At 39.6% G+C, this 24,213-nt stretch overlaps 1 protein-coding gene across 1 annotated transcript in view; it reads left to right on the top strand.

The window, feature by feature from the left end:
* Positions 1 to 24,213, top strand: part of DYNC1I1 (dynein cytoplasmic 1 intermediate chain 1) — a 311,302-nt gene that overhangs the window by 18,574 nt on the left and 268,515 nt on the right. The window contains exon 2 of the mRNA XM_055307612.1: positions 19,165 to 19,281. Within this exon, the coding sequence (XP_055163587.1) occupies positions 19,174 to 19,281 (108 nt within the window). The 5' untranslated portion in view covers positions 19,165 to 19,173. The remainder of the gene's footprint in view (positions 1 to 19,164; positions 19,282 to 24,213) is intronic.

The following is a 24,213-nucleotide window of genomic DNA, read 5'->3' on the forward strand; positions in this document are numbered from 1 at the left end:
TGATAGTTTAAATTTGCTCTTATTTATAAGGTGCAAGAGCATCTGGGTGGCTTGAATTTGCTGGCCAGGGCTGTCTTGATTTAACCTAGCTGCATGGAAAATCTGACCCTTTTATGGGAATAGCAGCGTCAAAGCCAAAGCTGGTCATATCTGAAGATTTGCTGGTTATCAGTTATTTTAAAGATCAGCCTCACAGGTTACCTGAGAGTTGTTTATTTTTAGACATGTTCACTCATCATCTTTGCAACTCAGAGAAACAGCTTCAAGTGCAAGACAGCTGTGTTCTAGAGCACTGATATTTTTACATCACTGTTAAAAAGAACGCTTAACTGTCAGTATGACTATTTATCCTCAAGGCATTTGGGGCAATAGATTCTAGATTTCTGAAGTTGTCAGTTGAGATAAACAACAGAGGCTGTCAATTATAAATAGAATGGATTTTGCAAAATAATTCCTTTAGAGTCAGAAAACTGAGATTAAAAATGCAAAAGAGGCAGGAAAAAATTGGGTATATAATAGTAGTGATTTAGAAAAAATAGTTCAGAGGGTCAGGCAATGTGAGGATCATGTGTTTGTTGCACATTTGTACTAGTGGGAGACAAATCAATTGCCACCCCCTTCCCCGTGGGAATAGAAATTGGTTGCATAATAAGGAAGGACTTCTGAGTTTTGGCCATTTAAAAGCTTAGTGCACTGACACAATTTATTGATGATTAGGAAATTCCTGATAACAGATTTCTCATTTATTTTTTTTAATATTTTATTTATTTATTTGAGAGAGAGAGAGAGAGAGCACGAGCATGGGTCAGGGGAAGGGGAGGGGGAGAGACAGAAGGAGAAGCAGTGCAGTTTCCCAACTGAGCAGGGAACCTGATGTGGGGCTCAATCCCAGGACCCTGGGATCATCTGAGCTGAAGGCAGATGTTTAACTGACTGAGCCACCCAGGGACACCACAGATTTCTCATTTCTATCTAATGATGGTTTAACAGAGATATTTCCTGAGCACTCATTGCCAAGCACTAGAAATGCAGGCATGGGTTAGACAAGGCCCGTCCCTTTGAGGAGCTTTCAATGTAGCAGGAGGAGGGAATCACATAAGCAGAGTATAACCAGGCGGTGAGGCACATGTTCCAGCAGACCATGCACAGGATGCTCTCCACCAGCGAGGAGTATTTGGCCCAGGCTTAAAGCCCTAGGAGCCTTCCCGGAGGGAATGTGATTGAGCTGAGACAGAAAGATAAATAGGAATCATCAGGTAAGGAATGGTGGGAAGAGCATTTCTGAAATTTGCAAAGGTATAAAGGAAGGAAACAACTTGATACATGCCAGTAAAATGTGAACTAGGAAGTACGGGGATACAGGGACAGAGAGAAGGGCAAAAAAGGCATCTTCTGTGCATAGTAGGGAGTTAGGACATGTTTTGCATCTAGAAGGAAGTCGTCAAAATGTTTTAGTCAAGGGAATGTACTCAGCAGATCTGAGTGACAGGAAGATCACCTTGACACAGTGTGTAAGGTGTGAGTGTCATCCAGGAGGTAAGGTTAACATGGAAACAGGAAGATCAGTTAGAAGAACATCATGGTTGTCACATGAGCCATGTGAAGACTGGCATGGGGCAGCACAGATGGACATGGATAGGCAAGGGCAGGCTTGGAAATAGTAGGTGGTGAAATTGGGAGGCCTGGTGAAAATTGGCTGGGAGAGTATGATAAGTTTAAGGACTTCAGGGCTGATCAAGGAGAAGACGGGGCCATGAGGCAGCGGCATTGCACGACACACTTTATTGGGTGGCACTTGGATAGTATTGCATGGGAGGGAACATCCCTCACAGCAGGAGACCTTCTAGATCCTGAAGCATGCCACCACCCACAAAGGGAAGAGGGAAGGTGTCTAGGTGGTGCTTCTCCTCAGTCAGGTGGGGCATCTCGGTGGGGGACAGTGTTTTATCCATAGCTAGCAGCTAATGGGTGAAGTTTTGCAGGGTGGACAAAGCAGATGGGCTTTAAACAACTTGTTTGAATTGTATTTAAAGCAAATGGAAATGTCAGAATTTGTGTTGGGTGCCAGAGGGCTTTGAGCTGGTGCTTCTAGCTTGATGTGAAGAAATAAACAGTGTAGGGACCAATACTTGGGGGGCCATCTTTAACTGTTTATATAACAGCGAATGTTTGTTCAATACCCATTATGTGTCCAAGATGAGGCTGAGGAGGCACTGTGCAAGTTTCAAAGGAAGATTACATTGTGGCCTGTGGAGAAGTTGCTTCTTCCCATGTGCTCCTCAGAAGTGCCCCTTTAGGTAGAGAGCTCCTTTCTGCTTGCTCTGAAGTGATTTTGAACCTCTAGGAGCCCAGATACATAGTCTTATATAAAGTACAGGGGTGGTAGCTGTCTTTATTTGGCTTCTTTACCTGATATCTGGCCCAGATAGGGAGTACATCTTTTGCATCTATCTTGACCTGATGTCAGGTGTTTCTGCAGGATTCTTTGTGCAGTCTCACTTTTTAATTCACTCTAGTTTCCCTTGTGATATTCCTCAGAGGGCTTTCATCTCCTTTCTTCTGATTCTATCTTCTCGTTCCTTTTCTGTCCTAATTCTTAGGAACACAGTGACAAAACACTGCCTTCCAGTTGTCCAAACTGTCCCATCTTCAGTTTCATACTCTTTTAAGGATGCTACTTGAGATGCTCATTTCCTAAGGACTCTTGATATCATCTGATATTTCCTTTAAGATACTCTAAGATATTAATGGCCGATTCCCTTGATTGAGGAATAGTTCTTTCAACAAAGAGAGGCTTGTTGAGTCACTCAGTTGGTGGAATGCACTGTCGGGGTCAGAAAGAACTCAAAATTTTCCAGAACTTTTTGGCAAAGATGGTAGTGGCTTTTGAGGCCTATAAATTCTAAGAGTTCTCATCTCTACCCTGTTAACTAGATGAGAGGGCAGATACCCTCCAGATTGATTTTTCTCTCTAGCATAATGGGCCTCTGTGCTGAGTGCTTGAGAGTCTCTTCTGTGTAATGTGCCGCAATTGTGAGTGCTTGATTTACAGCTTTAGCAGGATGATTTGGGTAGCTCAGAATCATGCAACAGTGAAAGTGGGACTAGAGATAATATGCAGACACAACAATCTTAAATATAGCTCACAAATCCAACAAGAGAGATACGAAAAGCTTAATTTAGAAATATTGCCTGGTTTCCTAGTCAAGAATTAACCCAATGTGAGTAAAATTGAGAAAAGCCCAGAAAAATCAATGTATTTAACTCTATGTATGTATGTGTATATATGTATGTATGAACTGAGATATCCTCCCCTCTTCAAATAGAGTAATTCTCTACTGACATAAATAGATCCTTCATAAGTGGATGAAACTCTTACAGTCCTGAGACTACCCAGTATTGCCTTTGGTGGTGTGTTTGGGAATTTCAGAGACAAAGCCTTTTCCCCGGGTGTCAGCTCTCCCATGCAATTTACGTTCAGCACCACTAGGTGGTGGTAGAGAGTGATTGCAAGATTGGACTAGAAATGAACTGATCAGGAGCCACCATAAAAGCCTTTTAAGAAGACATTCCTTTTGACTAAAATGGCTAAGATCTTGAATAAATAAACACCGAAAGGGAAGCATTATTTGGCAAAAGTATTCAAGAATATGAAGATCTGATATTTCCAGCTCCGACTCATCTACTCAATGGTAGTGAACTTAGATTTCTGCATCTCATGTTCTCTATTTATAGGTAAAATATGGGTACTGGATTATGTAATCTTTAAAATTCCTGTCCTGAAACAAACATGTATAATTGTAACTGTTAAAACAGAAAAGTTAAAAGAACAGAAGAATTAAAGACTTTTCCCCCACACCAGAGAAGTCTACATTTTATTAGCAACCATTTTAATTTATTTTATAGTGAGGCTTGAGGTCCATTAATTCATGCATGTGTGAAGTGAGGGGAGGAGAAGAATGAAGAGCAAGAGAAGTCTTCTCAGTTTCTCTTCCTTACCTATTACCTGGCTTATGCAAGTGAGAAATGAGAAATCTTTTCATGTTATAGGCCTACAGAGACTTTCTTTCAAGGCCTCTTTCTGTAACTCCCAATTTTCCTTACACTATGTCTACAAGTCTTAGATCTTCCTGGTGTTTGCAAATCATTATAGTTTCTTGACTCTAATCTGAAATATTCTACGCTCAGTGATTCTACTGCTGCATCTTTCACATTTTCTTTTCTGTGAAAGAAAGAACTCTAAACCCCTCTGCTTATGTTCTTTTACAGCAACACTTAGCAAATTTTGTTCAGTCTGTAAAGGCTTTAGAATCAACTCCACCTTATCAGAAGCAGGTAAGACAAAGTGTGGTCTGAGGTTCCCTGGGGATCCCAAGATGTATTCAGGAAACTGTAAGGTCAAAATTATTTTCACAAAATGTTATTTTTATTTGTCCTTTTCACCCTATTGACATTTGCAGTGACAGTGTGAAAGCAGTGGTAGGTGACACTGCTGATACCTTAACAGTAATTGAGACAGTGGCACCAAACTGTACCAGTACTGGCATCAAACTTCACTGCCACACACTCGCAGTTTATACAAATCAACCCACCCTGTTAAGAAAGTCCTTCATGAAGCAGAAAAAAAAATTAATTAATCTCTATCCTTGAGCTCATGTCTTACTCTGTGACAAATGGGAATACATAAGGCACTTCTGTTGCCTACCAAAGTTCAGTGGTGGTCTTGAGATAGGATTTGTGCAATAGTGTGAGTTATGAGCTAAACTAGCTACCTTTTCTCGTGAAACACTATGTTTACTTGAACAATTCACAAACTATAATTATTCAGACTGGAGTATTTGGCAGCAATTTTCTCAAAAATCAGTGGCATAAATTTGTCACTTCAAGAACACAATTGGCAGTATTTGTTGCTAATGATAAAATTTGAGCTTTCAAGTAGAACTTAGAATTTTGGAAAATGTATACCTGCCACTATGACAACTTTACTATACCTAAAGACTTTTCTGAAGAGTTTGGTAGTGATATTACCAAATTTTGATTTTGGGGATATTGTATGTTGAAATGTGTCAACATTTGAGAAGTCTGCATAATTTTCTAGATAATTTTCTAGATAATGAATACATAATGTCATAAAAGCATATGTGAGTAAAAGATTCACTCAAAGCTTAAGGTAGACCAATAAATTTTAATGTAACAGAATACAAAAAGTTGATTGATTGATATCATTTCATATTCACATGGCAATAACTTTAAGGAACTGACATTTGTTGAATTTTGGTGGAATATTGAGGAATATCCATAATTACCTTTAGAGGCTATATTAGTACTCTTCATTTTTTGGACTACATATTTATGTGAGACCAGATTTTCTTTACAATTAAAATAGCATATCACAGACTGAATGCAGAAGCAGCTTTAAGAATCCAATTGACTTCTATTAAGCTAGATATTAAAGAGATAAGTGAAAATGTGAAAGAAATACACTATTGTTTTCTTGCCTTAGAAAGTATGGTTATTTTTTCATGAAAATTTTATGTTAATGTTTATTATTGTTTTAAAATTAATTATTAAATATCTAAAGGTTTATCAGTTTTAATTTTTAATATGGTTAATATTGATGTAACCCACATAAACAAAAGCTCTTTGAAGTCACTGAGAATGAAGAGTATCAAGGGATGCTGAAAACAAAAATGTTTGAAAACTGCTCACCTACAGTATGTAGACCAGGCCTGGTCATCTTCCTACTATGAGATGAATTTTACCAAAAGTTTTGTTTAATGCCGATGGCTATAAACATTTAGCAAATAACCGTCCCACATCTTTCACCAGCCAACTCCTTCTTGGGATTTCTAAAACCCTCCTTTTTTGGAAGGTGAGACATTGATGTAAAAAATGGACAAATGGTTGTGGTCTGTATCATCCCTTGGCCACTTACCAAGTGGAAGAAGGCAGCTATATTTTATGAAAAGCCAAGCAGGTGAACCAAGGTTGTGAAAGATCAGATTTCTTATGCATACCTAGTGACAGATGAAAAGTTCAATGGCTCGTAGTAAAGAGCTGACAAGAGCAATTGTTTCCAGGCAGAAAAAGAGAACTTGTTTCTGGTTATTTTTTTCAATGAGCCTGGCAACAGCTGGGCAATGATTTAAACCTCCTAGGATTCTAACTTTAAGCTTAAAAATACATTTGCATATGCCAGCATTAGAAATGGAATCTCAAACTGCTGCCAACATAACAACCAAAAGGAAATAGAGGTCTATATTGTTCAAAAGTGAAGTCTTGGGAGGATCTATTACTTGGCAGCTGTGTAAACAAAACTAAACCCCTTGCTTCTCCTGTGTTAGACACTTGATTCTAGACAGGACCAAACCATTGATGGTATGTGCTGAAGTGAAAATGTAGGCTATAGGTATCATTGGGTTCAAGAAATGCTGAAAATTTTCTTTCCTTTATGGATGTGTATGGACATAAGAAGTGAAGGAGATGCAAGGTTAACTGGAAAGATAAAGACAGGTGTGAAAATGAATTTGTTTTGTTTCTTTTTTCCTCAGTGTTTTTCTCATGTCTTCCTCCTTCCTTTCTGTCCCCATTTTTCCCTCCATTGAGATTTTGGACCATGAGGCATTTCTATGATGGAGCAGTAGAAGTGACCCTCCCTGAAACTAACTTCTTCATTAGAGAAGAAACCATTTCTCAGTGTTCTTCTCCATCTTCTGGGGGAAGTGGATGAGATGGGGGAGGATGCCTACTTGGGGCAGCTTGATATGTAACTGCTTTGTTCAACAGAAAAATGGAGAAGAATTTTACTACTACTAAATTAAATGACTACATTTAATTAAAAAAATTTATTGGGTAACATCTCTTTAACCACATATCTTCCATTTTATAATCCGTTAGGTTGAGAAGCTCCTATTTGCTCTGAAGTGCCTCAAACTCTCTTGGAGCACAGATTGGATTTTCTCACTGATTATATGCTACTGAATCACTTACATGCTATACCTTTAATGTATTTTTCACTGTAATATTTTTTGATTGATTGCAGTGAACTTTGATGACTTTGATTATTGAAATAGGATGGACTTAGTGATGGGGGAAAGAGTTGGCAGGGTAAAAAAATAGTAATGACAACAACAATAATAATAATAGAAAAAGAGAAGAAGGAAGTAAAGAAGAAGGAGGAGGAAGAGAATAAACAACTTTCTTTAGTGTGTAATATTTGCCAGGCAACATTATAGGCTCTTTACTTACATTGATTGGTTTACTTGGATCAAATAGCCATTTCCCAGGATCAGAGATGGGCTGAAGCAAAAGTTATGAGAACTGAGACATTTGGGAGGAAGGGTGGAGGTGAGTTATAGTGAAGTAAGGGAATAAAGGGTGAACCAGAGTTAAAAGGAAACTATGTTAGCTACAAATTTTCTATGCAGCGAACATGCTTTTATATAAAGCATTTTGAATTTCTCCATTTAAGTCATTGAAGCAGTCCTAGTATTTCCACTTCCTTGGAATCAAATATATCCATAATTTATATTTTGAATCAAAAGCAGAGATTTTCCCCCAAATTGTATGGACTGTCCTCATTAATCTTGTCCTCCACTGTTTATGAGACTTGTTTTCTAAAACAGTGTAAACATTAGATGTCAATGTTTTAATCTTTGACAATGTGATATTATAAAGAAATTATTTTTCTTCTGTTACTGTTCAGTTCAATCACCTTCATATGTCCTTAAATCTTACTAGTCATTTGTTATTTCATTTTCTTCTCCTTTTTTTTTTTTTTTTGCCATTTCCCTTGGAATATTAGAGTCTTTGTTGTTGGTTTCTAAGAGATCATTTATGACTAAGGATGTTAGCCATTTGCCATGCATTGCAAATGAAAGACCATGTTTTCTTGCCACATTTCACTGTGATGTTTTACTTTTCGATTACACAGAAATTGTGTATTGAAATATAATAATGGTCTGCATTTTTTAAAAAGAGGGAAATGAGAAGTAGGTAATTGAAATTTGGAAAACAAAAAAGAGGTTATAGCGGTTGAGAATTGGTGTCTGGAGCCCAGAGTAATGGATTAGGTGATTTGAACTTTTGGGTATCTCTCGTTGTAGTGGGGGAATAACTTGAAAGACAAGAAAGAAGAGGGGTGAAATGAGATTGTACACAGTGATAGTAAAGCTGGAGAATTTGCAGGAGAGTGAGAGCTAAGATGGAGGGTTGGGAGAAGGTATGAAGCATGGGTCGGCTAAATGAAGGTAGTTCGTAAGAGAGTGTGGGCAAGGGGAATGTCACCAACAGTAAATGCATTTGGAATATGGGACTCTGCTACGAGGAGAGCAGAGAAGGCATCATAAAAGTGCATCATTTGACCCTAGAATGGGTGGAGTTGGTGAGGCTGCTCTGTAATTGATCCTAAACCAGGGTTGAGTTAAGCTGTAGTTAGTTGGCTGATGGGTAGTAGACGAGGTTGATGATCAGACAGGAAGGAGACGTACACCCAGCGGTCAGTTTGATTTCTCTACCTGACCCCTTGCCAGCTTGAAATGAAAGAGGCCGGCTCTTTGTGCATGTGAAGTAAGTGAGTAATAATTAGCAGCAGGTAGCTCTAGCTCTTATTTTCTTAAACTAAAAGTGTCAGGATTGCCTTTGCAATGACCTGCATGAGCCACAGGGAGCTCTATAACTCACGTCCCCCATGCTTTGCTCCTCAATTGGTGCTTGATGTGCAGTGAGATTGAGTGTGTCAGAGTGGCAAGCCCCCCGGGAAAGCCTGTGGGGTTCAGCGCTGACACTGCATTTAGTGTCACTGTTGCAGCTATTTACTATGGGTAAAGGCTCATTCATTTCCTCTAATGTGTGTTTTCCAAACCCTTTGTAAGGCATTCTCTTGAGATTGCTTATTCTGCTAGGTATTGATGCAGAGTGTCTATTTTGGAGTAGATCCAAAAAACTAGTAAGTGGAAGGTACTCTATAGCCATCTTTTGCCATTGTGGCTCTACAACTTTTAAAAAGTGAAGTGTGTCATTTGAATATCCCTACCTAATATTTTTTAAAAGTTCCCTTGGTGTCCTTGTTATTTATTTTAAAAATATTGGCTCTATGGCTGGTAACAGTTAAATGACCAACATTGTCAGACATATTAATCAGTTATAAGAAGAACTTTGCCTCTTTGCAGAAATGTACTGAACATATACCTTACTTCCTACTCATGAATGAAATTTTACCCAAAAATCACAACAAATAGAGGATGTTGTTATTACGTGGTTTGTTCCTTCATGACCACAGTATAGTGAAGTTGTGACACACCCTTTTGGGGGACTAGAGGAAGGCCAGTGGCAGTTGGGGAAGTGTGTAGGAGAAAACTTAAGAAGTTTTCACTGTATTCAGCACAGAATGACACAATTCTTTCTCTAACAGTGATCTTTCTGATTGAATATTTCATTTCTGACAGCCAAAACATGTCAAAAATGTAAATCTGACTGGTCCCCACTGGGGAAAGAAGAGTAGATGTAACTTCTCAGGTGGCTTCTGGAAATAGGTTCTAATTTTCTCCTGTCAGGATTTTTGCCCACTGGTACTGAAAATTATTGGCAAACAATATCGTAGTGATACACTTGATTTTTATTAGTCCTGTGGTTTCTCTTAAACAAAACAAAACCAAAGATCTAACTACTTGGATTCATATTCTTTCCTGTGACCCACCAGCTGGAGCCAGGTAGAACTGCCTTCTCAGGCAGGTGTTTCCTTTCTGACTGGCCTTGATCACTACTTTGCCTCTTCATGTTGTCTGCCTGGCTCCTGCAGGACTTTGAATTTGTGACTCAGGCTTCAGCTTTGTAGATGGATGACTCACTGCTCTGTCCCACAACTCCCGTCCCCATCCAGCTTCTCATCCCATCTGCAGTGTTGTATCTGTATTGTATCTCTGCATCCTTTCTGTTCAGAAATCCCATTGACACCCAAATTACAGAATGCTACAAGTTTTTTCATTCTTGCTTTCTTGCCTTCTCTTCCCAACTTCACTGCCATCCTCCTTGCTCTCTCAAAGTGGACTTGTTACCGAATCTTTCTCTTTGGCTTCCGTATCCAAAGGCTGCCGAGAGATTTCTTTCTTCTTGGCATGCTTTCATCCACCCACATTCCCTGAATTCTGTCTCTCCATTCACCTACCATCCCAGTGCAGGTGCAGTCACTCCAGACAGATGTTGGCACCAGCCTCCCAGCAGCTTGCCTTATTTCCAGTTGCTGCTCCTATCCGTTTTCCAGGCAGAGACACGAATAGGCTTAAGCAAATTCCATCTTTATTTTGTTGTTTTCCCTTTCAAAAAGCTGCTGTGATTTCCTGTCTCTCATTACGCCAAATGGAACTCACTTCTCTATTTTCCCAAGGCTTCAGCTGTTGCCCCTGCATATCCATTCTTACCAGCTAAAGTTTATATTTCTTGGGTTGGATTCATCTGTATCTCTTAGCCTGCTGGCTCCCATTCTATAGGTCTTGACATATCTGTATCTTCCCTTCTTTGCCAGTTCCTGACCTCCTGTGATATCCAGCTCACATTCTATCTCCTCAGAGGGTACCCTTGCTCATTCGAATAGATCTTAATTAACTCTTTTGCTCTGCGTTCTACCTAAATTTGTACATTGGGGTCAGCAGAGTAGAGTAGTCTGGAGCATGGACATGCTTGAGATTTGTTTAGGCTTTGTATTGACCCTGCTGCCTTAGGTTTTGCTGAGTCTCCAATTATCCAAATTGCAAACGAGGCATTCATAATAATACTGGTCTCCTTGGATTGTTAGGATGGTAATAAGATAAACATGCCTAGCACTTAGTAATCAATAAGCCCGTATTGCAGAGAACATCTCCAGCCACACCACATGCTTACAATATTGTGTTATGTACTCCTTGAAGGAGAGAATCTGGTTTTGCTCATCTTTTTACTCTGGTGCCTTATAGAGTGCCGAGCACATATTAATTATTCAACAGTTTTTGTTGAAAAAGGAAGACAGGGGGATGCCCGGGTGGCTCAGCAGTTGAACGTCTTCCTTCAGCTCAGGGCGTGATCCTGGAGTCCTGGGATCGAGTCCCGCATCAGGCTCCCTGCAGGGAGCCTGCTTCTCCCTCTGCCTGTGCCTCTGCCTCTCTCTGTGTGTGTGTCTCTCTCGTGAATAAATAAATAAATCTTAAAAAGAAAAAGGAAAATGGGGGCAATCATGAATTGATTACAAAGGTTGATTGTTGTGATTATTGTTATTATGTCACAAGTCTTTGCTATTGCGCCATGAACAGGGACGTGTATAGTAGTTACCACAATACATTTCCCAATTGTGTTTATTCATTGGGAAGTGTGTCTTAGGGTGACTGCAGGTTCTTGATTACCTTCTAAAGGCAGTGACAGGAAGTGTGAGAATTTTTCATTGTTTCATATTCTTTGGTTCTTTTTTGTCTTTCATTTCTCTGTCATCTACTTAGGGATTCATTATATATTCATCATAGCTGTGTATAAATAATATGGAAATAAATAATCATGACGTTTATGGATGTTTTTGTGTTTTTTTACTTTATTTTAGGAATTTGGGTCAGAGGGAGGGTTCTTCATTTCTCAATGTTTCCATTTTCTTAGTTTCCGATTGAGAGCACAGAAGAGACAAGTATAATCATTGGTAATTGGTGAGTCTTTTCCAAATTCATTTTATTTGCAAATATTTCTGGCACCCTCACTACTGGCATCACCATCCCCATTAATGTTAAAATTAAATTTCATTCAGATAAATTTTCCCAAGAACTTGCCATGGTGTTATCTACTATTTCATGTGTTCATAAACATCTTTTACTTGAGACAAGGAAAGTGCCAGGATAAGCACAATTGCATTCAGTATGCAAATGAAAGTTTTATAGAAATAGGATTGTACAGGAGATGAAATTAATTGTGACAGTTTGGGAGGAGTTTTACAGAAAAAGAAGATAACATGTTAGGTCTTTAGTGGCTGTCTTTCCTGATGCATAGAATCTTAGTCAAAATGAGATCTGTGTGCCCAGGCTCAGTGGAGGAATGTTTAGTGAGTGAGTCCATTGATATTTGAGTGGAGCACATCTCTAAGGGTTTATGACAGCCTATTTTCTTTTCTCACCATGGGGATGAATTGGCCCATTATTATCTAAATTGGAAGTCATGGTGAAGGTTCTTTTTTTTTTTTTTTAGTTTTATTTTAGTTCTAGTTGGTTGATATATAGTGTAATATTAGATTCTGGCATATAACATAATGATTCAACATTTCCATACAGTGACAGGGGGGACGGGTAAATAGGTGATGCAGATTAAAGAGTACATTTGTTGTGATGAGCACCTGGGTGTTTTTGAAGGATGGAGATTTCCCTGGTAATTGGTTCTTTTTTTTTTTTTTTCTAATTGGTTCTTTTAGCTGCCTGTGATCAAGTGTGGATGAGTAAGATGAATTTTAAAAAAAGACTATTCAGGTTTTTAAATATAACTTTAAAGAACTATAAAGGAGCAGATCTTGCTGAGTTCCAAATAAAATTATTCTCATTCCCAGGATACTAGAGAGTAGACTCTAAGTAAGAAATGGTCAAGATCAATGATTAAATCAGAATGTCACCAGTAAAATATGAAAAACCCATGCAAATACTTTGTAAAGAAATATAAAAGAAGGAATAACTCAAAGCAGGAAGCTAAGAACCAAAGGGTAAAACTAAATAGCCATGGAGAACTCTTAGGGGATAGTACTGGGCCCTAATAAAGGAGCTTAAAGCATATCCCTGCTGAAATTCTCAGTTGTTTTAGACCAGTTACTGTTAGGTGCCTCTTGTTTTTTCTCTCCCTTACCTTTTTAAATTAAATTCTATGCCCAAGGTGGGGCTCAAACTCATGACCCTGAGATCAAGAGTCATGGCATACTCTACGGATGGAGCTAGCCAGGCACCCCTTTTAATCTCCCTTTTGAATGAGAGTGTCTATTATAATTCTCCTGTCTTTGTCACACTACTGTTGTTATGTGGGGACAGATAACCTATTTCTCTACTCCACAGTCTTCAGGTGCAAGAACAGACAAACCTGAGCAGTTTGGTGCACACATGCTCACAGTTTGGTGTGCACAGTTACCCCTTCCCCCCACCTCCCCTTCCATAACCCTTTGTTTGTTTCCCAGAGCTAGGAGTCTCTGATGGTTTGTCTCCCTCTCTAATTTTTCCCCACTGAGTTCCCCTCCTTTTCCTTATAACTCTTTCACTATTTCTTATATTCCATATATGAGTGAAACCATATGATGATTGTCCTTCTCCAATTGACTTATTTTGCTCAGCATAATACGCTCCAGTTCCATCCACATCAAAGCAAATGAGTATTCGTCCTTTCTGATGGCTGAGTAATACACCATTGTATATATATATACCACATCTTCTTTATCCATTCATCTGTCAAAGGACATAGTGGCTCCTTCTACGGATTGGCTATTGTGAACACTGCTGCTATGAACAGTGTGTTGCAGGTGTCCTGGTGTTTCACTACATCATTATCTTTGGGGTAAATACTCAGTAGTGCAAATGCTGGGTCGTAGGGTAGTTCTATTTTTAACTTCTTGAGGAACCTCCACACTGTTTTCCAGAGTGGCTGCACCAGCTTTCATTCCCACCAAGAGCTTGCATTCCTCTCCAACGTTTGTTGTTTCCTGTCTTGTTAATATTAGCCATTTTCACTGGTGTGAGGTAGTATCTCATTGTGGTTTTGATTTGTATTTCCCTGATGGCAAGTGATGTGGAGCATTTTGTCATGTGCTTGTTGGCCATGTGCGTGTCTTCCTTGGAGATATGTCTGTTCATGTCTTCTGCCCATTTCATGACTGGATTGTTTGTTTCCTAGGTGTTGAGTTTGGTAAGTTCTTTATAGATCTTGGATACTAGCCCTTTATCTGATATGTCATTTGCAAATATCTTCCCCTATTCTATAGGTTGTCTTTTAGTTTTGTTGATTGTTTCCTTCATTGTGCAGAAGCTTTTTATCTTGATTAAGTCCCAATAGTTCATTTTGCTTTCCCTTGCCTTCATAGATGTGTTTTGCAGGAAGTTGCTGTGGCCAAGTTCAAAAAGGTTGTTGCCTGTGTTCGTTCTCCTTTAGTACTTTGATGGATTCTTGTTTCACATTTCGATCTTTCAACTATTTTGAGTTTATTTCTGTATATGGTGTAAGAGATTGGTCCAGTTTCATTCTTCTCATGTGGCTGCCCAATTTTCCCAACACCACTTATTGAAGAGACTGTCCTTTTTCCAGTGGATATTTTTTCCTGCTTTGTCAAATATTAGTTGACTATAGTGTTGAGGGTCCATTTCTGGGTTCTCTATTCTGTTCCATTGATCTAGTTGTCTGTTTTTTGTGTCAGTGCCATACTGCCTGGATGATCACAGCTTGGGTGCAATTCTAAATGGGATTGATTCCTTAATTTTTCTTTTTTCAGTCTCATTGTTAGCATACAGAAATGCCACTGATTTCTGTGCATTGATTTTATATCCTGCACATTGCTGAATTGCTGTATGAGTTCTAGCAATCTTGGAGTGGAGTCTTTTGGGTTTTCTAAATACAGGATTATGTCACCTGCGAAGAGGGAGAGTTTGACTTCTTTCCAAATTTGAACACCTTTATTTCTTTTTGTTGTCTGATTGCTGAGGCTAGGACTTCTAGTACTATGTTGAATAACAGTGGTGAGTGGACATCCCTGTCGTGTTCCTGGTCTTAGGGCAAAGGCTCTCAGTGTTTCCCCATTGAGAATGATATTCACTGTGGGCTTTTCATAAATGGCTTTTAAGATATTGGGGAATGTTCTCTCTATCCCTACACTTTGAAGAGTTTTAATCAGGAATGGATGCTGTATTTCGTCAAATTCTTTCTCTACATCTATTTAGAGGATCATATGGTTCTTATTTTTTCTCTTATTGATGTGATCTGTCATGAATGTTGAACCACTCTTGTATCCCAGGGATAAATCCCATTTGGTTGTGGTGAATAATCCTTTTAATGTCCTGTTGGATCCTATTGGCTGGTATTCTGGTGAGAATTTTTGCATCCATGTTCATCAGGCGTATTGGTCTATAATTCTCCTTTTTGGTGGGGTCTTTGTCTTGTTTTGGGATCAAGGTAATGCTGGTCTCATAGAAAAAGTTTGGAAGTATTCCCTCCCTTGTAGTCTGAAAATAGGCAGGGGACAATCCCAGTCTTTTGGTATCCCTTGAGACCTGATTTGTGATGCAGTATGTGGTCTATTCTGGAGAAAGTTCCATGTGCACTTGAGAAGAATGTGTATTCAGTTGCATTAGGATTAAACGTTCTGTATATATCTGTGAAATCTATTTGGTCTAGTGTATCATTCAAGGCCTTTGTTTCTTTGGTGATACTCTCCTTAGAAGATCTGTCTTTTGCTGAGAGTGCTGTTGAAGTCTCCTACTATTATTGTACTATTATTGATCTGTCTCTTTACTTTGGTTATTAATTGATTGATATACTTGGCAGCTCCCACATTAGAGGCATAAATATTCATGATTGTTAGGTCTTCTTGTTGGATAGACCCTTTTTATGTATGATAGAGTGTCCCTCTTCATCTCTTATTACAGTCTTTGGTATAAACTCTTATTTATCTGATATGAGGATTGCCACCCCAACTTTCTTTTGAGGACCATTTGAATGGTAAATGTTCTCCACCCCTTCATTTTCAGGCTGGACATGTCCTTATGTCTAAAATGAGTCTCTCGTAGACAGCATATAGATGAGTCTTGCTTTTTTATCCAGTCCTATACCCTGTGTCTTTTGATGGGATCATTTAGCCCATTCACGTTCACAGTAACTATTGAAAGCTATGAATTAATGTCATAGTGTTACCTATATAGTCCCTGTTTTTGTGGATTGTTTCTTTGGGTTCCCCCTTTCTTTTACAGGGTTCTCCTTAGTATTTCTTGCAGCCAGTTTGATGGTCACATATTCTTTCAGTTTCTGTATATCCTGGAAGCTCCTTATCTCTCCCTCTCTTCTGAATGACAGCCTTGCTGGATAAAGTATTCTTGGCTGCATGTTTTTTCTCATTTAGTACCCTGTATATACCATGCCAGCCCTTTCTGGCCTGCCAAGTCTCTGTGTAGAGGTCTGCTGTTAATCTGTTATCTCTCCCCATATAACTTAAGAATCTCTTGTCTCAAGCTGCTTTAAGAATTTTCTCTTATCTTTGAAATTTGCAAGTTTTACTATTAAATGTCAAAGTGTTGAATGGTTTTTATTGATTTGAGGGGGGTGTCCTCTCTGTCTCTTGGATCTGAATGCCTGTTTCCTTTGCCAGATCAGGGAAGTTCTCAGCTATGATTTGTTCAAATATACTTTGTAGTCCTCTTTCTCTCTCTCAACCTCTTCTGGAATCCCAATAAGACGAATATTCTTCCTTCTCAAGCTATCATTTATTTCCTAAGCCTTTCCTTATGGGTTTTTAATTGTTTTTCTCTTTTTTCCTCAGCTTCCTTCCTTTCCATCAACTTGTCTTCTATGTCACTCACTCTCTCTTCCACCTCATTAACCCTAGCAGTTAGAGCATCCAGTTTGGACTGCATCTCAGTATTTTTAAGCATTTTAATTTTGGCCTGATTAGATCTCAGTTCTGCAGTAAAAAAATCTCTAGAGTCCTTTATGCTTTTTTTCCAGAGCCACCAGTAATTTTATAATTGTACTTCTTAATTATATTTCTGATGTTGTATTTAAATCCATGTCTAGCAATTCTGTGGCAGAGTATTACTTCTGATTCTTTCTTTTGTGGTGAATTCTTCCTTCTAGTCATTTTGTCCAGTGCAGAGTGGCTGTACGAGTGAGCAGAGTAAAAAATATCGACCACTACCTAAATAAAACGTACCCTAGATGATTCTGAAGACGTCAGAGACCATAAAATAAAAGAAAAAGAAGAACAAAACAAAATAAAACAAATGGATTATTAAAGTGAAAAACATATTTTAAAATAGTAAGAATAAAAAAACAAAAACAAAAAACAAAGAAAAAAGGGGGGTGAGGAAGTGCTGGTGGATAGAGAATATAGTTTCCCTGAGGGGACCCAGAGGGTGATCCTCTGGGTTCTGAGTGTATTTTTTAAAATTTATTTATTCATTAGAGACACACACAAACAGAAAGGCAGAGACGTAGGCAGAGGGAGAAGCAGGCTCCCCATGGGGAGCCCAATGTGGAACTCCATCCCGGGACTCCACAATCACACCGTGAGCTAAAGGCAGCGCTCAACCACTGAGCCACCCAGGCGCCCTGGTTTCTGAGTGTATTTTGTTCTGTATGTTAGAATATACTCGATTCCAAATTTATATAAACCAACAAAATATATATAAGACCCAACATCAAACACAAAAAACAGAAAGAAGAAAAAAAGAGGGGGGCAGAATGGGAAGTAACAGAGAATATAGTCTCACAGAATGAACCAACATGGTGTTCCACTTGGTTCTGGGTGTATTTTGGTCCATGTGTTAGAAGGTACTAATATAAGACAAAACAAGACAGAAAAAAACAAAAACCCATAACCCATATATCTACCAAAATTAAATTGAATATGTTGAAGGGAATCCAATAATGAAGAATATATCTAAGACATGTAATTGTAGAAATATGAAAGTCAAAAAGGAAAAAGCTTAAAAACAAAGAGTTGGTGAAATATTGTAGTTAAGGCAGGAAAAGAGAAAAAATACTGGAAATTTTTAACCTGAAATATAAACAAATTGCAATGAAAAAAACCTCTAGCTGTATATACTATTTTTCCTGAGTCCTGGAACTTTCCAGTATTGTTTGGTCAGCAAACTTGCTCTTCCCTGTTCTTGCAGCAGCTCTTCTTGGGAGGGGTGGGCTGTGCTGATTCTTGAGTGTCTGTGCCTGAGTGGAGATGCCCTGCCCCTTGCCAGGTGGCCTGGCTCAGTGTGAGCTGTTTATCCTGTGAGGCCTTCATTCCCTAGAGGCCCCACCTCTCTGAGGTGAAAGGCAAAAAGAAGTAAAAAAAAATGATGGCAGCCAGATCTCCAGCTCTGAAGCCAAGAGCTCCCCATAAGTACTGAAGTGCAGTCTCCCAGTCCACACTAGCCTGGATGCTCCTGGGGCCAGGCACGAATGCACTGATCTGTACAAATTGAAGGGTGCCCAGCAGCAGGAGAGTTCTCACTGTCCTGTGCTCTTCTGGGGTCCACCTCTCCCAAAGCAAATGGAGGATACCCGCCTCCATCCATTGCCAGGCTTTAGGGTAAAGGGAGTTCCAGTGCCAGCCCACAAAATGGCCTGGAGGGTTGTGGTGTTCCAGCCCTTTACTGAGATCGGACCATAGCTTGTGGTGAACTTTCTCCCGGGTGCCCCTATTCTTACTGTGTTTCTGGGAATATTGAGGCTTCACTGCCCCTCCTGCAATTCTGCCCTATTTCCCTGCTGAGCATGTTTCAGTCAGGGAAGACCCAGACATGGATTTTTAAAGTTCCTTCTTTTCCAGGGCTTGCTTTCATGCCCAGCTTTCCTAGGCTTTCCACAGCTTGGCTTGTCACAGCTCCACTTTCGCCCAGCTTGTTGGAGCTCCCATTTCGGGCCTGATTTGCCCATCTTGCCACCGTTTCCCTCCCTCTCCTTTCTTTCTTCACCTTCCTACCTTGTCAGAAGGAATCCCTTTTCTCTCTGTAGCATTCCAGGTGTTCTCTCTTTACATCTCAGGTCAAATTTGTAGGTGTTCATGATGTTTTGAAAGTTATCTGGGTAAATTTATGGGACCAGATGAATTGAGGACCCCCTACTCTTCCACCATGTTGCCTCCTCCCATGGTGAAGGTTCTTTTTTGAGTCTCTTATGTGTTTTTTTTTTATTTATTTGTTAAGAAACTTGCACAGAAAATGTCTTGCTTATTCTGAAGTTGCTATAATTTTCCCACCAGAAGAGACTATATCATTGTATTGCTTCAAATATTTGTGAATACATAAAAAGGAAATTATTTATGTAGCATGAGACCAGACCTAACTTAATTTGTTTCCTTGATTCTTCCACATAGACGAATACAACCTGTTATGTTCAAAAAGTCACATTTTCAAGATTTTGGATGATTTTCTGCAGTGTTTACAGAAAAGTTATTTTTATGTATTCACATTTTTTTTCTTTTTTTCCAAGGAAACCAACATGTCTGACAAAAGTGACTTAAAAGCTGAGCTAGAGCGCAAAAAACAGCGCCTAGCACAGATTAGAGAAGAGAAGAAACGGAAGGAAGAGGAGAGGAAAAAGAAAGAGGTAAATACTGGGTATTGGGGTGTTGTAGAGAAAAAGGAAAATCACTTGATTCTGAGGGGTGGTCAAATGAATAAAGAGGATGCTCTAGAAGAATCCTTCTATGATTTCTGAATAAAATGAGTGGTTATATACTCAGCCTCATAAGATCATTGTCACCTGCTATGTGCTGGTCAAACACCACCCATGGTCCAGAGGTCCCCAAGTCCCAGATTCACCCCAGATTTGAATAGAAATCTGAAAGTGGTCTATGAAATCTCTGTTGTTAGATATTTCTTCTCTGTTCTGTATCTTGGTTTCCTGTTCTTAAAATGGGAATAGTAATGTATCTTTTTGTGGCGTTGTGAGAACTAAAAGAGCTAATCTTATAAAGCACTTAGTAGTACCCAGGCTCTACTTAGTGTTTAATATGTGTTAGTTTAATTCTTGCATCTTTTAAACTACCAGGCAGAATGCTTTAGGAGAAAAATAGAAAAATGATGCCAGTAGATTTCCATGGTTTCCTAAAGGGTATGTATTTCCCAGGGTAAACAAGGATCCTAGATGAGACAGGAGGAAAGCTTCATTCCCTCCCTTGGTGAGAGGGTAGATAGGACAGTAGTAGACTCTGCTCTGTGGACGTAGAATTATGACATGTTAAGACTAGAAGAGAGTTCAGAGACTTTCCATTGAAACCCTTCTTTATGCCAACAAAGCAGCAGAAACCCAGAGATGAAATACAGCTTTTCTGTCTGCCACACCCAGAATCCAGGACTCTTGCTTTTCCAGGTTAGTGTGTTGCTGTCATATCATGTTTTCTTCTACTATCTCGATCCAACAGATAATTTGTTTTTAATTCTCCAATTTGTTGTGGTCATGTAGAAATAGCCCACATCTGGTACAAAAACCAGATGCCAAAGGTAGTTTTGAATAGCTTTCTGAGAAGGAAACTTTATATAGTGTGATACAGTGGTGTGTATAGAAACCAGAGCTGCTTCCATACTCAGTTTTTCTGTAAGGAAAAAGAAAATGTATTTTGATGCCTTACAACCTAAATAAGTGTTATTTCATACAATAAGGCGAGAGACCAAGGTAACATTACGATTCATAACAATTATTTCCCAACAAAGTAAAACATAATTGTAATTGCATTTTAGCCTTCTGGCATCTTGCATCTATCTGTTCCATTACACTTTGATTGATGTCCTGGTTTATTTGTCCTTGACAGCGTGCATAACGTTTTTCTCTTGGCAATCTTTGCTGTTATATATGCAGTCTTTGAATGAAACAGAGGTGAGAATTGACAAGGAATGGCTATTCATTTCCATGCAAAGCCAAAAAAAGCATTAGGTTGTTATGCTTCCTTTCCTTCAAATGTCAACACTTACTATAGTTTTAAAGCACCTGTTATCCTTTACTAATAACCAGTTTCCTTTTAAACTGACATTCTAATATCCAACTTGAATTTCATAGAATTACTACAAAATGTGATGTGATATGGGAAATCTGATTCCAAATTATGCTGTCTGCTTCGTCTTTGTCATTTTGCACATTTGGTATTGGGGGTGGGGGGCGGTAGGGAATTACAGGCAAACAAGAGTGATAGAAACAGGCCACCCTTTTTGTTTTCGTACTAAGCAGCTTTTCCTGATGGAGATGTGGTTTGTTGCCAAACAGACGGAGCCCTGGGAGATGGGCAGTGGCAGGCAGTGGGGAGCGGGTTACACCTGAGTGCTACGTACTCCTGGACCTGGATTAAAGTCACATAATCTTAGTTTCCTCATTTCCTCGGGTTTAAGCCTGTGAGGTCTTGACCTTGCTCCAGGGGCTCCTACAGCAATAGAGAGCCTTTGTTTTCCATCTCTACATTTTTAATTTGAAAGTTCCAAATGGGGCCAGACTTTGGAAATCACTGGACTATACCATCTTTATTTTTTTTTAAGATTTTATTTATTCATTCATGATAGACATAGAGAGAGAGAGGCAGAGACAGGGAGAGGGAGAAGCAGGCTCCCTGCTGGGAGCCTGACGCGGGACTCGATCCCGGGACTCCAGGATCGCTCCCTGGACCAAAGGCAGGCGCCAAACCGCTGAGCCACCCAGGGATCCCTTATACCATCTGTAAAGCCTGTTCTGTCCCTCAGCAATCCATCTCCCCCTGCAAATGATCTTTCCTTGATGCAATCAAAGAATCTTTTGTAGACTGTGATGAGTTGGTTTGTCTGAGCAGACAGTGCAGTGTAACAAGGGCAGTAACACTCAGTGGTTAAGCACAGAGGCTTTTGAGTTGAACGTGGCTGGGGAACCTGGCTCTGCCCTTCACATAATGGCTTTGAGTGAATATGGGGCCTTTCTAAACCTGTTTTCCCTTTTGTAAATGGAGAAAATATCGGTGCCTACCTCATGGAGTTCTGTGAGGATGTATGGAGATCCTGTAGAGCAGTGAAAGGCACAGAGGCACTGGTCAGTAAGAAACAACTGTTACTCTGCTCCTGAGGTTGGCTACTAGAATAGGAGATTGAGACTGGTACAGTTGGCTGCTACATTTATTAGGACCCTGCCAATGACTCTATCTTCCAAAAATGCCCCAGAATTGGAAGAGTCTTATAATTCAAGACCCTAGTTTCCTGTAATTATATCATTTCGTAGGTGCAAGAAACCTGGAAGGAATCTATTCTGATCTTTTTTTTTAGAAGATTTTAAGTTTATTTATGTATGTATTTATTCATGAGAGACAGAGAGAGAGAGAGGAAGAGGCAGAGACACAGGCAGAGAGAGAAGCAGGCCCCATGTAGGGAGCCCGATGCAGTCAGTACTTGATCCCAGAACTCCAGGATCACGCCCTGGGCATGAAGACAGGTACGCAGCCACTGAGCCACCCAGGTGTCCCTGATCCTTTTGTTTTCAAATGAGGAAATGAGTCTAAGCCTTAGAGATAGTCTCCCTGACCTCCATCCAGGCTCAGCAAGGATCCCCCTCTTCCAGCCCATGAGACAAAACAGAAACCTAGGGTCACTCTTCATACCCCTTCTCGTGGTCCTCAGATCCTGGACAGACATGACTGCATTCTCTTTTCTCCTCCATCTCCTTTCTCCCTAAATCCACATTCTGGCCAACCTCAGCTACGTACATATCACCTAATGGGCCACACTCTCTCTTGACAGAGAGTTTGTGAATATTTCTTCTGCCTGTACCTTGTATTCTCCTGTTTCTCCTTATTGTCCTTCATCTGGCTGTTAACTACATGTCTGTCAGTTCTCACCTCAAACTTCCTCCAGAAAGCCTTCTCTGATACCTTCCCCCCCACCCCCCCCATGACTAGTTAGTCCTGCCCCTATCCTTGACCTTATCAAGCCATTTAGCACAGAGCATTGTATTTGCATTTTCACTTGCCTTACTCTTCCCATAGAGTGCAGGCTTTTGAGGAAAGGGCTGTTATTCTTCATCAAGTGAATATCTAGTACAGATTGGGCCACATGGTAGGACTCCAATAAAGGATTATAGGGTGAGTGCATGAGTGAACACACAAACTAGTTAGCACTAGTCTGAGACGCTGGTCTCAGACACCTTTTCCAAACATCTGGAATTCTTTCATCCAAACATCCTTGGAAATTCTGATCTTGAGTCTATGTGATGCTCACTGACTCCTGAATTAAAGACTTTATAGTTTTTGTGGTGTTTGTGGAGAGTTAGAAATAGCCTTCATCTTACAGGTTTCATTTTTTACTTTATTTAGGCTTATATTTTAAATAAAGCAAGTTTAGGACAGAAAGGGAACATTTTTTACTTTATTTAGGCTTATATTTTAAATAAAGCAAGTTTAGGACAGAAAGGGAACAGAAATTTAGCTCTTTAATGCTAATCTGAGTGCCTGTTTTTACCATGACTGAAAACGCATGAATTAGGACCACCCAGGTTGATTATCTCCACAGAATCTAGAAAACTGTATGTGTATAAAATTACCACTTTCTGCTTCTTTGGATGTCAACTGCTTTCTTGGTTGTGGTATAATAGATGAAACCTGATTTTAAAATAAATATAGTGGCCACTATTTAAGACTCAGACCCAGTTTCAGGAAAAATTGGCTTTAATGCCATGAGGTGTGCTTGTTGGGGCCACCCTGAAGTTTCGTCTTGTCCTTGGCCTTCTACTGAATTGCTGTAAGGTAGGATGGACAGATGTTTCCTGGCCTGTCCTCACATGTTCCTCTGATAACTATGGAGCTGTCTTTGAAAAAGTGATGGACAATTCTCAGCTGACAAATTTTCTTTCTTTGATTTTCCTTTCTGGGTTTCAGCTGTGATTACTCTTCACAAACTGAAATATCATTTGTTGGGAAAAACACCTAGCACATTTTTAAACTGCTGGCACTGCAAAATCACTCATATTGAGTCATTAAAAGATATTAGGATTCTGTGGTAATTCCAAGAGGAAAATCAGAACTTGTGTAACTAGTGTACTTGGTAGAACTAACTGCCCTGGATGAAGTAACATTGTGTAGCTGATGCCAATTGGTAACATAGGAGTTGCCTTAATTTCCAATAAGCCCCAGTTATTTAACTTTGCATTTTTCATGGTCAACTTTGAGTGCTGATAGCTTGCTTAAGTAAGCTTCTGTTACATCCAAATGGGTGTTTAACCTTACTCGTATTTGTTATCATATTGCCTCTTTCCTTAAGAATTAAGGAAGGTGGGGGCACCTGGGTGGCTCAGTGCTTGAGTGTTTGCCTTTGGCTCAGAGTGTAATGCCAGGGTGCTGAGATTGAGTCCTGCATCAGACTCCCCACAGGGAGCCGCCTTCTTCTGCCTATGTCTCTGTCTCTCTCTGTGTGTCTCTCATGAATAAATAAATAAAATCTTAAAAAAAGAAAAAGAATTAAGGAAGGTGAAAGGCAGAAAATGAGTTGTAGAGGCACACCTTATAAGAAATGGGGTGAAATTTCGGAAATGGGGTTC

The sequence above is a fragment of the Nyctereutes procyonoides genome, unplaced genomic scaffold (genome assembly GCF_905146905.1).
Source record: "Nyctereutes procyonoides isolate TBG_1078 unplaced genomic scaffold, NYPRO_anot_genome, whole genome shotgun sequence".
Classification (NCBI taxonomy): domain Eukaryota; kingdom Metazoa; phylum Chordata; class Mammalia; order Carnivora; family Canidae; genus Nyctereutes; species Nyctereutes procyonoides.